At 33.4% G+C, this 15172-nt stretch overlaps 1 protein-coding gene and 1 non-coding gene across 3 annotated transcripts; one reads left to right on the forward strand and one right to left on the reverse strand.

The window, feature by feature from the left end:
• Window positions 1-8984: 8984 nt before the first annotated feature.
• LOC107816635 (GDSL esterase/lipase At4g10955) lies at window positions 8985-12751 on the forward strand. 2 transcript variants are annotated; one of them, XM_016642366.2, is made up of 3 exons: window positions 8985-9335; window positions 11492-12149; window positions 12226-12751. In XM_016642366.2, exons 1-3 carry the CDS (start codon window positions 9178-9180, stop codon window positions 12418-12420), a joined length of 1011 nt encoding a protein of 336 aa, XP_016497852.1. In that variant the 5' UTR covers window positions 8985-9177; the 3' UTR covers window positions 12421-12751. The 2 variants fall into 2 exon arrangements, with proteins under 2 accessions (XP_016497852.1, XP_016497851.1); XM_016642365.2 differs by having other exon boundaries at window positions 8988-9335; window positions 11492-12751.
• Window positions 12752-13016: 265 nt separating this feature from the next.
• Window positions 13017-13089, reverse strand: TRNAR-ACG (transfer RNA arginine (anticodon ACG)). Its single transcript has one exon. It is a non-coding gene; the product is annotated as a tRNA-Arg (tRNA).
• Window positions 13090-15172: the final 2083 nt, after the last annotated feature.

Here is a 15172-nt window from a genome sequence, read left to right on the forward strand (position 1 = left end):
GGATATGCTGACCAAGGTAGTACCAAGAGACAAGTTCGAGCTATGCAAAGAACTTGTCGGCATGCAATCAAATTAGAAACTCTTGTGTTACCTTCTTCAGGTGCATGGAGAAGCAAAATACTCTATAAGGAAAAATATAGAGAGTTTGAGCGGTTTTGTAGTGAGGTGGAAAAATCAAAAGAGGGTTATTTCTTTTAAGTGTTTAGTGGTCTTGGAGTATTTTACTCGGTACCACAAATTGTAAAATCCTTGCTATAGTGAAATCAGTTGTTTCTCTCGGGTCGTGGTTTTTCCCTTATTCAGAAGGGTTTTTCACGTAAAAATCTCGGTGTCCTTGTTTCTCTTACTATTACCGTTGGTTACAGTATTTTAGTAATCCGCATTTATTATAGTCGTATATCGTAAATATTATTTCTGTGGGGGTTTATTCCCAATAAAAAAAACAAAGCTAAAGAAGGCCAAAGGTATATTGTAAAACAAACATTTTATTTTAAAATTTATATAAGGTATATTAATTTCTAATACAACAAAATCAAACATACAAATGAACAGTCCCTACATAATTAATTCTTGTATAACTAATTCATGCATTACTTATTGATACGTAGCTTCTTCTTTTTTGGTAAATAAAAGATTTTATTACCAATTCGTCATTATGTACATAAGGGGAAAAACAGCAGATTGTTGAACATATTGTTTCAATAGCTGAAGCTAAGCAAACATCTACTACATGCTACTACAAACCTACTACTACCCTAGTGCTAAGGATAAAGGTTCAACATTTTCAATTTTCGAGCTAGCCTTGGTTTCATTGATCCCCTGCAATATACTTCTTGAATGATTTGCTTTAGAATAAGATCTGGTACTGAATATTTATCTTGAAACACCTTTTGATTTTTTTCCCTCCAAACATAGTATATACTTATTGTAAGTGTCATCCTATAAACTTTTGCTGCAGAGCTTCTCCCCTTTGCATGATCTTCTGCGCACTTTAATTCCTCCGACCAATCCATGGCCCTCCTGTTAACTCCTTGTCATAACAAGATTTTATTCCAGATATAAGCAGCACAGTCATATTGAAAAAATAAGTGTGAAATACTCTCGATCCCGCTATTATAGAGAGGGCAAGATTGTGCTACATCCATTCCCCAATGAAGTAGTCCATCTTCGGTAAGTATTCTCCCATGTGCCACCAACCTCAATATGAATGCCCATTTAGGAGCTCCTATATAACTTATCCATGCATCTAATTCTTGCATAATTAAGCCCTACATTACTAATACCAGCATAATTCTAACGAGCAACCAAATAACCTTTGAAAGAAAAGAGGAAATTCAATGATGGATTCTTTTGACGGGAGGTAATGGTCTGAGTATCTTTAGATTTAAATCAACCCAACTATTAATGGATATTCCAGAAACAACTGAACAAAGGGTAAACGGGTGGGTTGGGTTTTGAAATGGTTCAAGTTTTAAATTCGTGTTTTAATTATTATTTTTTAAATTAATTTTTGATATGTCATTAAATCTCACTAGAAAAGTGCAAAATCGGCAAGAGTGATCAATTAAGTGAGATAGATAAAGTAAAGTGACTTTTAAAATATAAAACAAAAAATATATGATTTTGATGGCTAATTACCAAAAGTTAAATGACTATCCGAGCGATCAACTCTTGTTTTGTATGTAGAGTGTGGGGGCTAACACCCTCTTTTTTCTGTATGTCTTTCTAGAAAAGTGCAAAATCGGCAAGAGTGATAATTTAAGTGAGATAGATAAAGTAAAGTGACTTTTAAAATATAAAACAAAAAATATATGACTTTGATGGCTAATTACCCAAAGTTAAATGACTATATGAGCGATCAACTCTTGTTTTGTATGTAAAGTGTGGGGGCTAACACCTTCTTTTTTCTGTATGCCTTTCTTTTAATGAGTAACAAGCAATAAGCAATATTTTGATTTGTCTCCAATTATGCGGCATTTTTTCTTGTTTTTATTTTTCGATAAAATTTTGAAAATTGAGGACATAAACTAAGGGGAAAAGAGAAAATTTTATTATGCATAATGCGTTTTTGGTACTACAATGTAATGCATCTTGAAACTTTTGTTGTTTCATATATTTTCTGCACTATCCATATTTATAATTTTACAAGGAACCAGTAGGAATAACTAGTTTAAAGCAAAAGGTAGGAAGTATTATATGGCTTCCTTAACTGTCTAATGGGGAGTGATCATAAATTCATAAGTTGCTCCACTAGTTGAAGAATCAAATATAGTAATAGTAATATGCTTTATTGCTTTTGAAGATAAGACGAATAAGCACACTCACCAGTCTCTGTCTCCTCACACCGTACATTTAGAATTTTTCTGGTTTGAAAATTGAAATTGAGAATGAAAAGGAAGAGAACAGGATTAGGGTGGGTTCAACCTTTTGCTTTCGAACTGATTCTTGTTAGGAAGAGCAACAAAAAAAAAGAGAGAGATAAAGGCTGCGAAGAAAAATATTTAAGTTATATATATCAACAGTTTAAAATTAATTTATGTTATTAGTGTCCTTTAACCTATGATAAGTTTTATTTTATCCAAATATTAGCTGAACGAAGGGACATTAGACCACTCTTGTTGAAACGTTTTTAATGTGAAAATGACACATCAAACTATTATATTTTACAGGACACTAGTATCAGTTGATACCCATTATATTTTATGAAATTAAAAAAAGTATCGCTCCCCTCCTTTATTGTTTGCTAGATATTCTCTATTTCTTTCTTTCAATCTAGAACATCCATAAAAGAATAAAGTTGTTCCTTGCTAGTATTCTCTCTCTTTTTTCTCTAAACTCTAAATATTAGATTAAAAATTACACAAATAGATATAAATTGAGGTAAAAAAAATTCTGTCACAATATAGAAACATTTATTTATAAAATGATAATTGATATTGAAGATTTATTTAGTTGGAAATCACTAGTTTGAGAATGAATAATGGTAGTATGTCCAAAGTGTTATAAGAAAAATCAAATTATGGTGGATATCTACTCTTCCTCCATGATCATCTCAAATGCTTAATGACATATTCAATGACATATTTCTATGCTTAACGACATATTCAATGACATATTTTTCTTCACTTTTCATGCCGATATAAAGGCCTTGTAATAGATAGGAAAATACACACAATTGAAGAAGAAAATCTCTTCCTTCTCTCTATCTCCATTTCTTGTTCATGTTTTACTAAATTGCTTTTATTTCATAACAACATGTCTTGTTCATGTTTTACTAAGTTGCTTTTATTTTATAACACGTTATCAGCACGAATTGCTCATTTCATAATCTTATATGTCAAGACTATGTAAGTTATAAGCAGGCAATGAGATCAAGTACAATAAAAAATGTCTTGGATGATAATACAAAGATAAGTTTTACATCCATCTAAACCTATTCATATTTTCATATCTTTGCATTAACTTTATGTGCAATATTTAGTAAAAATATTTTTTTCAATTGTATCCAGTGAAATAAAGAACTGGAAAGGTATGTCTTTATTTGCTACATCTCTTATAGAACAAAGATAATATTCTAACGTATATATATGTTCTGACCTTTTACATACTATGATAGATAATTATTAAGGTAATTTAGTAATAATATTTTTACCATCACATGATGTATTTCATTGAAAGTAAAATTATTAAATATGTAGGCGATTTTACAGTACCTTGCAAATTTGGCATTCGAATATATAATCAATATAAACTCAATATAGTTATAATTTATAATAGTCACAGTTATGCATTAAGCCTTAAATATTTTTGCTGGAAACATAAGGCTCATTCCTCCGTATTGAATTTTTTTGGTGATGTTCTTATAGTCTTTGAAATATAAGTGGTTATAGGTTATCTGCACCTTTTCCCTAATTAATTTATTAAAATATAAAAGTGATTGTATCATTTGAAAAAGAAAAAAAAAAGGGCATATATCCTAACTAGCATTTTTGTTGCAGAGGAATTGTTTCAAGATTGAAATAGTTATATATGTCTTCTTGAAAGTTAATTTACTTATGCCTATAATTATGAAGTAATAATATTTTAAAGGCTCGAGTGCGAGTCCTAGTGAATTTTGGCCCATTATGCCAAAGTTTGAGGGTAAGACAATGTGTTCATGTCCCAACGCACTATGTTGATGAAAAGATGTTGGATTCAACTTCCAACGCATTATGGCCTAGCATGCCTTTATATGGGTAAGGCATTGGGTTTGAGTCCTAATGTACCATATTGATAATAATAATAACTAAAGAAAAAATAATGTAATTTTCATGAAAAAGCATGAAGCTTGTCCCACTTGATTTGCTCCATTCTTGAAGTGAATGTGATAGCAGTGCATGATAAGTCTAAATAAAGACAAGTGGTTGACCAATGAATGTGGGCGTGCGAAAGGCCAAAATAATAATAGTTATCACTATGGTAATTATAAAAAGGGAGAAATTCTTTGAAGAGAATGTGACTTGTGATAAACATTGAGATTGCATACTCATTCCTGAAAGTGAATATGAAAATATATATATGATAAAGATTATGCATAATAATGTACTTGTGCATAGTTGGATAAATATTACAACTCATCTCTAAGGGAGGTTTGAGACAAAGAAAGATAATGAATATTATTGTGTAGTTACATAAATATATCATTGGTCGCATGCATATGATACGCCAAAATATATTTTGTCATGCCTTATGAAAATTATTAAAAGCAAAATTAAAGCAAAAAAAAATTATTTTGCTTGTGATGATCTTGAACATTACAATTATTATGATATGATTCTCTTTGTGAAGGAGACATTCATTATATGGATGGTGTGACAAAAGATCTTGTAGTACAAAAAAAACAGTTAAGAGTTCTGAAAGAACTAATTTGTTACTACCCGGATGAATGAAATTTTTCATAACATTAATATTGTAGTAAGTCTCAAAAGAAATATTTTGATTTACAAATATATTAGCCAAAGTGGTTGGCATATTGAGACTTTAAATGAAAAGAAGATTGAATATCTTTATATTACTATAATCATACCGGGTAAATATAAAAGGTTACCTGACTTTTCTTTTATTTGTACTATACAAGTATAAGCATGATGATGCAATCACAAGCCACAAGTAAACTAGAGGTAACTGAAATAAATATTAGTTGGCATGACCGGTTGACCATCTCGGTTCAATTATGATGCGAAAAAATTAATTGAGAATTACATTGGCATATATTGAAGAAATATAAGATTCTTCAAGAATTCTCTTGTGCTGCTTATTCTCATGATATACCAGTTAAGGTTAGGGATTGAATCCCTTGATTTCTGGAACGAATAAAAGGTGATAAATATATGGGCCCAGTCACCTTCCATGTGGACCGTTTACTATTATATGATTTTCATAGATGCATCTATTTTATGGTCACATGTGCATTTGTTATCAACTTGTAGTTTGGCTTTTGCAAGATTGATTGCTCAAATTATTAGAGCACAGTTCCAGAATATAAATTATGATAATTTATCTTGATAATACTGGTTTAAATCCAAGTTGGTTTAGTAGAAATTGTATGCCTCCAATTATATCTAAACCATTGGTTATGAGAACAAAATTGCCAAAATAAAATTTGGTATTTGATGTATTATTTAATATACAACAGCACTTGTAAGCATCTAGCCAAGTTATGATAAGTTCTCCCTATCACAATCGGTTCAGGGTCAGGAACCAAATAATTTTCATCTAGAAATATGAATGTGCTATATGATTTAATTGTTCCACCACAGTGCACAAAGATGGATCCCCAAATAAGGCTAGGGATATGTGTTGGTGATCCCAACAATAGGGGGAGAAAATGGGCAGCTGAAAAAGTAATGCATGTAATGAATTATTATGAGTACATCGAGATCCTCGTACGAGAAAATGTGAACTTGAAGTTCAAGTAATAATTCATTTGCAAAATATTGCCGGGCGTATTTGCTGACCCAAAGCTAAATGTTATATTCAGCTGCTAATGCTCCAAATAAAATAAAGTCCATAATGAATAGAGTCCATGGCATGCATAAAGCATAATAGACTAATCGGTTCCAAAGATAAAACTCCTTGAAGAAGGAGAGGAGCAAATGTTCAAGATGGTCATAATAAGGAGGCAAGTGCTCTAGAAGAGCACCACGACATAACACTTCATAAGACCTCATGGGAGAGGCTCAGGTACCTGAAAATAATAAGATAAAGAGATCTCAATAAGTTATGTCTTTATTGAATAATAGTAGAACCGATATAAAATGATCGTCGACGATATTGTTAATATAATGTAGCGCTCAATATTATTAATATTGACGAGGATCTTGAGCTCAAATCTGTCATGAAATTTGGATAGATAAATAATTGGCCAAATGAAAAATATGCAATGAAAATTGATTTCACATGAAAAATATAAAGTTGGACGGATAGTCCCAACACCTGAAAGTATAAAGCCAGTTGAGGTATAAATATGTTCTTGTGCGAAAAAAAAAAAGAAGGTCAAGTCGATAGACATAAAGACGACTTGTGTCACAAGAAGATTTGCAAATATCCTGGCATTGATTATATAGAGACATGTTCTCCTGTGGTGGATGTCGCCATTTCAGGTTTTAATCTGGCAATACAAGAAAAACGTGATATGCGTATAATGGAAATCATTGAAGGATTTAAATTGTTCTGAAGCATATTAAGGTTTCCAAGTAATTTATTAAATAAAGCTTCAAATATTCTTATACGGATTGAAACAATTAGGGCACATGTGGTATAATCGCCTGAGTGAGTACCTGTTGAAAGAAGGGTACAAGAATAATTCAATTTGTCCTTGTATCTTTATAAAAAGATCTGGATCTAAATTTGTTATAATCACCGAGTATGTTGATGATTTAAATATCATTGGAACTCCTAGGGAGCTTCCTAAAGCAGTAGAGCTTCCTAAAGTAGTAGACTATCTAAAGAAAGAATTTGTAATGAAATCTTGGAAAGATAAAATTTTGTCTTGGTCTACAAATTGAGTATATGAAATATGGAATTTTTGTCCATTAATCAACATACACTAAAATGATTTTAAAGCAATTTTATATGGATAAAGCACATCCATTCCGACCTCATAAAAATAATAAAGAGCTTCTTGGTCCCGACGTACTATATCTTAGTGCAGTTAGTGCAGTTCTAACGTATTTTTCTAACATTACAAGGTCTGACATAACTTTTTCAGTTAATGTCTTAACAAGATATAGCTCTGCTCCTACAAGGAGACATTGGAATGGAATCAAACATATATTGTGGTATCTAAAAGGGACTATCGGTATGGGATTATTTTATGAAAATGATTGCAGTCTCGATCTTGTTGGTTATGCCGATGCTGGGTATTTATATGACCCACAAAAGGTTCGATCTCAAACAGGCTATGTGTTTACATATGGAAGCACTGTCATATCTTGGAGATCGACTAGGCAATCAATCGTGACTACTTCATCTAATCATGATGAGATAATTGCTATTCATGAAGCAAGTCGAGAATGTGTATGATTGAGGTCTATAATACACCTTATTCGAAACAAATATGGTTTGAAGTGTGACAAACCACCCACAATTTTGTATGAAGACAATGCAGCATGCATATCCCAGTTGAAGGGAGGATTCATAAAATGGCATAGGACAAAGCACATTTTACCAAAGTTATTTTTTACACATGATCTTCAAAAGAATGGTGATATCAATATGCAACAGATCCGTTCAAGTGATAATATGGCTGATTTGTTCACCAAATCTCTACCGACGTCAACCTTCAAGAAACTAGTGTACAAGATTGGGATGTGAAGGCTCAAGGATGTGAATTGATGCTCTCATCAGGGGGAGTTAATACGCGTTGTACTCTTTTTTCCTTACAAGGTTTTGTCCCACTGGGTTTTCCTTGCAAGGTTTTTAACGAGGCAACCAAAAGGCGTATTTCTAAATTTGTGTACTCTTTTTCCCTCACTAGGATTTTTTTTTCCCATAGGGTTTTTTTTTCTAATAAGGTTTTAACGAGGTACATTATCTATGGACATCCAAGGGGGAGTGTTATAAGAAAAATCAAATTATGGTGGATGTCTACTCTTCCTCCATGATCATCTCAAATGCTTAATGACATATTCAATGACATATTTCTATGCTTAATGATATATTCAATGACATATTTTTCTTCACTTTTCATGCCTATATAAAGGCGTTGTAATAGATAGGAAAATACACACAATTGAAGAAGAAAATCTCTTCCTTCTCTCTATCTCCATTTCTTGTTCATGTTTTACTAAATTGCTTTTATTTCATAACAACATGTCTTGTTCATGTTTTACTAAATTGCTTTTATTTTATAACACAAAGAGAGTTGTAATGATAGAGGGTCAATATAATGCCACAATATCATAAGGGGTCTTTGGTAAGAATACAGTTATCTTAGGATTGAAATTCCATACTCTGTTTATTATGGACCAAATAATAAGTACCAAAATTTTGATATAAAATTTATTTCAACATCAATATTCATAAGACCATAATTAACCATTGAATAAATGTAATCCCAAATTTATATCAGGATTAATTCAATCCCGATAACCAAACAACCCCTAACAGTTAAGAAATCATAAACTTTAATTTTTAGTATCACAAGTTTCAATCTCATAAGTAACAAGTTGCCCAATTACTTTTCCCTTGCCCGTTGACTATGTGAAAAAAAAAAAAGGAGAGAGGTAGATCTGAGAAGTATTGCCAAAAGTAACCTCCATAACAAGATAGGTTTTGTTGCGTGCACCTGGATAAAGTTAAGGGCTTTCTTGTCAATTACTCATCAGGGGTGACGGGCTGTTGAAAAAGGTAGCAAATCCAGGTAGGAAAAGAAATATGACCGTTAGAGACACCAACATTTTCGAAATAAACGATTTACTTATAGATTATTAAAATCCAACAACTTGAATTCCCTCATTAATTCCTTCGAATCCAATACCATGAAAAAGCCTTGACAACACCCCAGAAAAGGCAACCATTCCCCCACTCCTGTCTCTATCTCTTCCTCTGAAGTTCCCCTTTTTTTTCTCTGTTGGGGTCGCACATGTTCAGGTGATTAACAAGAATAAGAAGAGAAGTGAGGTAGGGTTTGCATATATGGCCAAAATTAGTGCAGAGGAGATGAGAAATGAAGCGGGAACTGAAGGAGAAATAGTGAAGGAGAGTGCCACTGAGTCTCATCCCTATGCATTCCATGTATCTGGACCTCGCAATGTTTCTTCTCCTAATTGGAGAGACCTTATTAATTCCAGTTGGTTAGTTTTCTAATACTCCTATTCATATTTTCCTCTTTCTAAAATTGGATACCTTTTTTAGCTTTGATTTGATTCATTGAGTGGTTTATACGAAGCTGATTGTTAATTTGAGTGCCTTGAATTATGGTTCTTTTTTTTCATCTTTTTTTTTTTTGTTGGATATGTCGGTCCTGATTATCTGACTAGAAATGCTATGCTGGTGATGTGTTCTTTATCAGTTGGTAATGGTATAATTTATTTTTCACAATATCCGTTAGTGTAGTGGTAGTTCCTTGGGTTCTAGATCCTCTTTCTATATATTATTGAAGGGCATTTGCAATCCAAAAAATTGTTGTGGAGAAGACAAGCATAAAAAAATGAGCAAGATGTGATGAAGTTGAATTTGTTGATGTCGTTTGGATGTATCAAGAAAACGTTGAGAACATTAAAGGATCTAATTGTAAATATATTTATCTTTTCGGGACTGACTTTTGTTAGAAACTGATTAGAAATGGCAAATCTATATACATCAGAACTGGATTAAAGGAGTCAAGCAATGAGGTAAAAGTTTCCTCAGAAGAAGTCCTTTCACTTTGATTTTCGCCCCTTGCTGCTTCTTGTCTTTCTGGATTTTGCGCTCCTCACAATTAGCTCAGAACTTTTCACACAATTCTCCACTTATTTTCCAAAATGTTTTCTCCAACATACAGCCGAAATTCACTTCTCATCACTAATATACTAGGTTTGAATTGAGCATTAGGCTTTAGTCATGCCATTCAGCATGAAAAATAAGTTCCGTTTAGCTATTTTTGGTAAACCCTATAGTTATATTTATCTATGTTATAGCCATGGGCTGAACAAGTTATTAGAGATTATCAATTTAGAGTTGCACAATATTGATTATAGGTCATCACCAGCATAATTTTAGTTTTAGACATTTGCCCATCCCACATTGACAGGGTATATTCCCTCCCTGTGGTGTTCTAATGGTTATGGGAAGTGCTTTATGTGAGTAGAAACACGGCAAATTAATTACAGTATTGAAGAATTTGATCGCCTGTCTGCTTCGCTTATACCACTGGATGTCTTTCTGTTTTGTTCTTTCTTTTTAATTCTTTTCCACTTTTTGGATGGTGTTGGTAAGGAAATATTTAAGGCTTTTGCAATTTGATTTGAAGTGATAATTAATTGAAAGTTTAAGTAGCCATTCTAATAAAAAGAAGGAGAATCTTCTTTTCGAATAAAGGCCAGAGTCACATAAGCTTCCTACGAATATCCTATCACCAGGCACTAGAAGAGATTTGCCTTCTCTGAATTCATATTAATAAGTGTTTTCCCAACTACTCTCTTTAGCCTAAGGCCATGGAAGTTGACTTTGAATATGATCTCTTTCTGCTATTTATGTTTTTCGATAAGAATCTCTTTCATGCTAATTATTTTATATACAATCAAACTTCTCTATAACAGCATTCCTATATAACAACACTTCTCTATAAAAGCCAAGCTTTTTCGGAACCATTTTTTATGTTATGTTATAATATATATTCTCTATAACAGCACTTCGCTATAACATCCAAAAATATTCGGAACAAACAAGGTTGTTATAGAGAGGTTTGACTGTAATTGAATTCAATAATGTGAAGAACAAGTCCATTTGCTAGTAAAGGTTCTTCTGGTCTTGGGGATAACATAACTTCAATTCCATTCTGGATGTTAAAAGCACTGGCATTATCTTACTGAATCCCTAAAAGTTAAAGGTTCTTGGAAATTTTTATTTGTTTCATGCAATTTTTAAGATCACTATTTTCTTCTTTATTAGTAATATTTGTACTTTCTGGGAAATGGCTACAAGGCTTACAGCGCGATCTTAGTGTAGGCTTTTTCTCTCTTTCAATTATTTATCGTGTATGCTAATTGCACGTGTAATTAACTATTTACTTAATGTCTAGCTCTGGAGCCAAATCCATTACTAGTCTAAATAATCCGGAACTAGTCTTTTTTATGAACTTGTAAGTGGTCTTCCTGCATGATAAAGTTCTTATCATCCTCTTTCTTCTATCCGTGAATATGCAACTATTGCGATGGTTTACTAGATCTCATAATGCTTCTCTGTTCACTTTTCTGTGGAAATATTAGACTTTTTTACTCTGACACCAATCAGTAATTCACTTGGACAGGAAGGATACTAACTACAGAAGAACAGTAATGGCCTGCTTTATCCAAGCAGTTTACCTTATTGAGCTTGACAGACAAGAAAATAGGACAGAACAAAATGCACTTGCTCCAAAATGGTGGATACCCTTCAAGTACAAGTTGGTTGAGACCCTAAAAGATGAAAGAGATGGATCCATATTTGGTGCAATATTGGAGTGGGATCGATCTGCAGCTTTGGCTGATTTTGTACTTATCAGACCCAGTGGTGCACCTAGAGCTGTTTTGGCCTTAAGGGGAACACTTCTGAAAAGCCCAACAATGAGAAGGGATATCGAGGATGATCTACGATTCTTAGCCTGGGAAAGTCTGAAAGGATCTGTGAGATTTAATGGAGCCCTGAAGGCGTTAAAAGCACTTGCCAACAAGTATGGAAGCAATAATGTATGTATTGCTGGTCATTCCCTTGGAGCTGGTTTTGCTCTTCAAGTGGGAAAATCATTAGCCAAAGAAGGAATATATGTAGAGGCACATTTGTTCAATCCTCCTTCAGTTTCACTTGCTATGAGTTTTAGAAACATTGGAGAAAAAGCTGGCTTTGCCTGGAAAAGGCTCAAAGCAATGCTTCCGTCAAAGTCTGATTCTCAGATCAGCTACGAGGAAGGCGCAACGACATCTATTCAGGTAGGCCTAAAGCAATGGGTGCCACACTTGTATATTAACAACAGTGACTACATATGCTGCTCTTATACTGATCCAGACGGAGCGCAAAACGACCAAGCTGCTGACAAGGAGAATGCAAAACCAACAATTGGCCAAGCAGCAGCTAAACTTTTCTTGTCATCGAAAGGCAAGCAGAAGTTTCTTGAGGCGCATGGATTGGAACAATGGTGGTCGGATAACTTGGAACTACAAATGGCTATTAGTAACAGCAAGCTTATTAGCCAGCAGCTGAAATCCTTGTACACTTTGCCAGCTTCTCAACTAACGCCAGGCAAGCGATGACAGATGAAAGTGGCTTCGCTCCCTTTGCTAAATAACTCATTTTCAATGCCAATAGTTGTTCATATGTCATCATGTTGGTATTCATTTCAAGTGTTCTCACAATTTTTATTTTTATTTTTTTTGTTGTGAAAGAAGTGTTCTTGCGATTTTCTTTCCCCTCTTGTATTGAACAATATATAGCTTTGAAAATGCTCTGAAGGTGGAACCAAATAATCTCAAATGTGGAACCCATATTTTCTTATTTGTATATTCGTATGGTTTACCAAACATTTAACCCAAAATACAGTCCAAACATAGCAATGTGATCTTGCAGATTCACTTATCAGAAAGAAGGGTAATGATTCTCTTGTTTTTTCCGAATAATTGTGTTGGTTTACCAAACATTACCCAGATACAGCCCAGACATAACAATAGGGATCTTGCCATGACCACTTGTCAGAAAGAGGGGTGAATATTAAGGGAAAAGGAAAGAAGAAAATGAACAATTAACACAAATAACCGTCTATTGTAAAGAAATTAAAAATTAAAGAAAAAAAGGAGGTAGATCGACTCTGCTGGGGATCGAACCCAGAATCTCTGGTTTCGTAGACCAGCGCCTTATCCATTGGGCCACAGAGTCTTGTTGTTTAGCAATTGAGAAACATATGTATAACATGTCAATTAGCTTATTTTATGATTAAATAATTAAGAACTAGAGCTGTCAAGATGGGCGTGGCCGGGCTAGCCAGCGTAGCCCATGTGGGCTTTAGCAATTGCTGGGCTGGGCTAACCCACCATTTTGATGGACTTTATAATGGTTAGTCCACCCCAGCCCTATGTGGGCTGTAGGCCCCCATTGGCCGGCCCATTATTTTTTTAAATATAGTTTTATATTTTTTTCTTTAAATTCTAACCTAAAAAAAGATAAATATTTAAAAGTTAAAAAAATCTTATTGAACAAATTTCACAAAACTTAATAACTTTTTATATTGTTCCAATATATCACAATAAACACTAAAAAAGTAAAAGACAAGACTATATTTCATTCACTAAAAATCAAAACTCAAAACAAACTATTCAAGAGAACGTCCATGACGCTTATGAAATATCCACCACATCATTTTCATCAAACATATTTGAATTCGCTTGTGAGAACATTTTCACTTTCATCTACATCTACAATTCATATGCAATATTAATTAGTTAAATATTAAGAATAATTAAATTTTAAAAACTAATTAACGTTTTAAGACGTTGATCTTTTAATATGATGAGCTTAATAAACTTTAAGCTGGGATACTCTTCTTGTTATTTTTAGTGTCATATATTTTTTATATTTTAAAGACATTTTTATTAGGTCCACGGGCCGGCCTAGCCCAAACTCAGTCAAGCCTCACGGGCCACTGGCCGGTCTTAAAAGCCTTATTTCTAAATGGGCTCCAAAAATTCTAGCTCAACCCTGCTAAATCACGGGCTGAGATGGGCTGGCCCAACGGGCCAAGCCCATATTGACGGCTCTATTAAGAACACATAACTCATTTGTTTGCACTTAATGGAGGTCTGAATCTTAATTATTCAGATCTTAATCATTAAGTGTGTTTGTTTTTTTACTTCACAACCACTTAATGGGTTTGAATAGGTCCGTATGATTAAGATATATAACAGAGAATTAATTTCATTAAGATATTATCATCTATATTCATTATTAACTGTTGTCACCGCCTACCATTATCAACTATACCACCATGTCGCCACAACCACCACCACACTACCATCTTCATCAATCATAGCCGCCACCATTATCGACTATCACCACCCACCATCTCCACCACTGCCGCCACCAGCATTCTCAACCAGAATCAACACTCATTTACCTCAACTACCACAACTAACTACCACATTACCTTCAACAACCACAGCCGTCACTGCCCATCATTATAACCTCACCACTCACTACCACCTTCCTCAAGCACAACTACCACCACCACCTGCCATTATTAACTATCACCACTCACCACTACCATCCTCAATCATAATCGCCACCATTATCAATCACCACTAGCTACTACCGTGAACCACCACCATCAACCAAAACTACCACCAACCACCGCCTCTAGTCGGCATTCACCTGTTAGCCATCACCACTAACAACTATCATATTTTAAAAAATTAGATATTTTATGGATAGAATAAGAGATTAATTAGTATTTTATTTGAATTTTATGTTTATTAATTTTTAAATAAAGATAAATCTTATACATTCAGATGTTAAAAATCAAACAGTCTTAATTATTTAGTATTCAGATCTTAATATACATCTTAATATTCAGTTGTGTATTTAGATTCAGATGGCTTAATCTTAATACATATCTTGATATTCAGATGTACATTCAAATTCAGACGTCTTAATCTTAAAAAAAAATGAGGCCTGAGTCTCCCGTCGGTTTGAGATAGTTGTACTTTCTTTTTGAGTTCGTTCCATCTTCCAAAGTAACTTTAATACACTATATCATAAAAAGTTATGTAGGCCTTTCTTTTTACTCTTCCTAGCACTAAATTCTCTCTAGCTAGTTACTCCTCCGATCCACAATACGTGACCATTTTATCTTTTTATTTTGGTTCAAAATAAGTGTCCATTTACATAATCAAGAAGGAATTAATTTTATTTTTTCAAAATTTATCCTGATTTACATATTCCAATTTGTCAAGATAATAATTAATTA

The sequence above is a fragment of the Nicotiana tabacum genome, chromosome 2, assembly GCF_000715075.1.
Source record: "Nicotiana tabacum cultivar K326 chromosome 2, ASM71507v2, whole genome shotgun sequence".
NCBI classification, from domain to species: Eukaryota; Viridiplantae; Streptophyta; class Magnoliopsida; order Solanales; family Solanaceae; genus Nicotiana; species Nicotiana tabacum.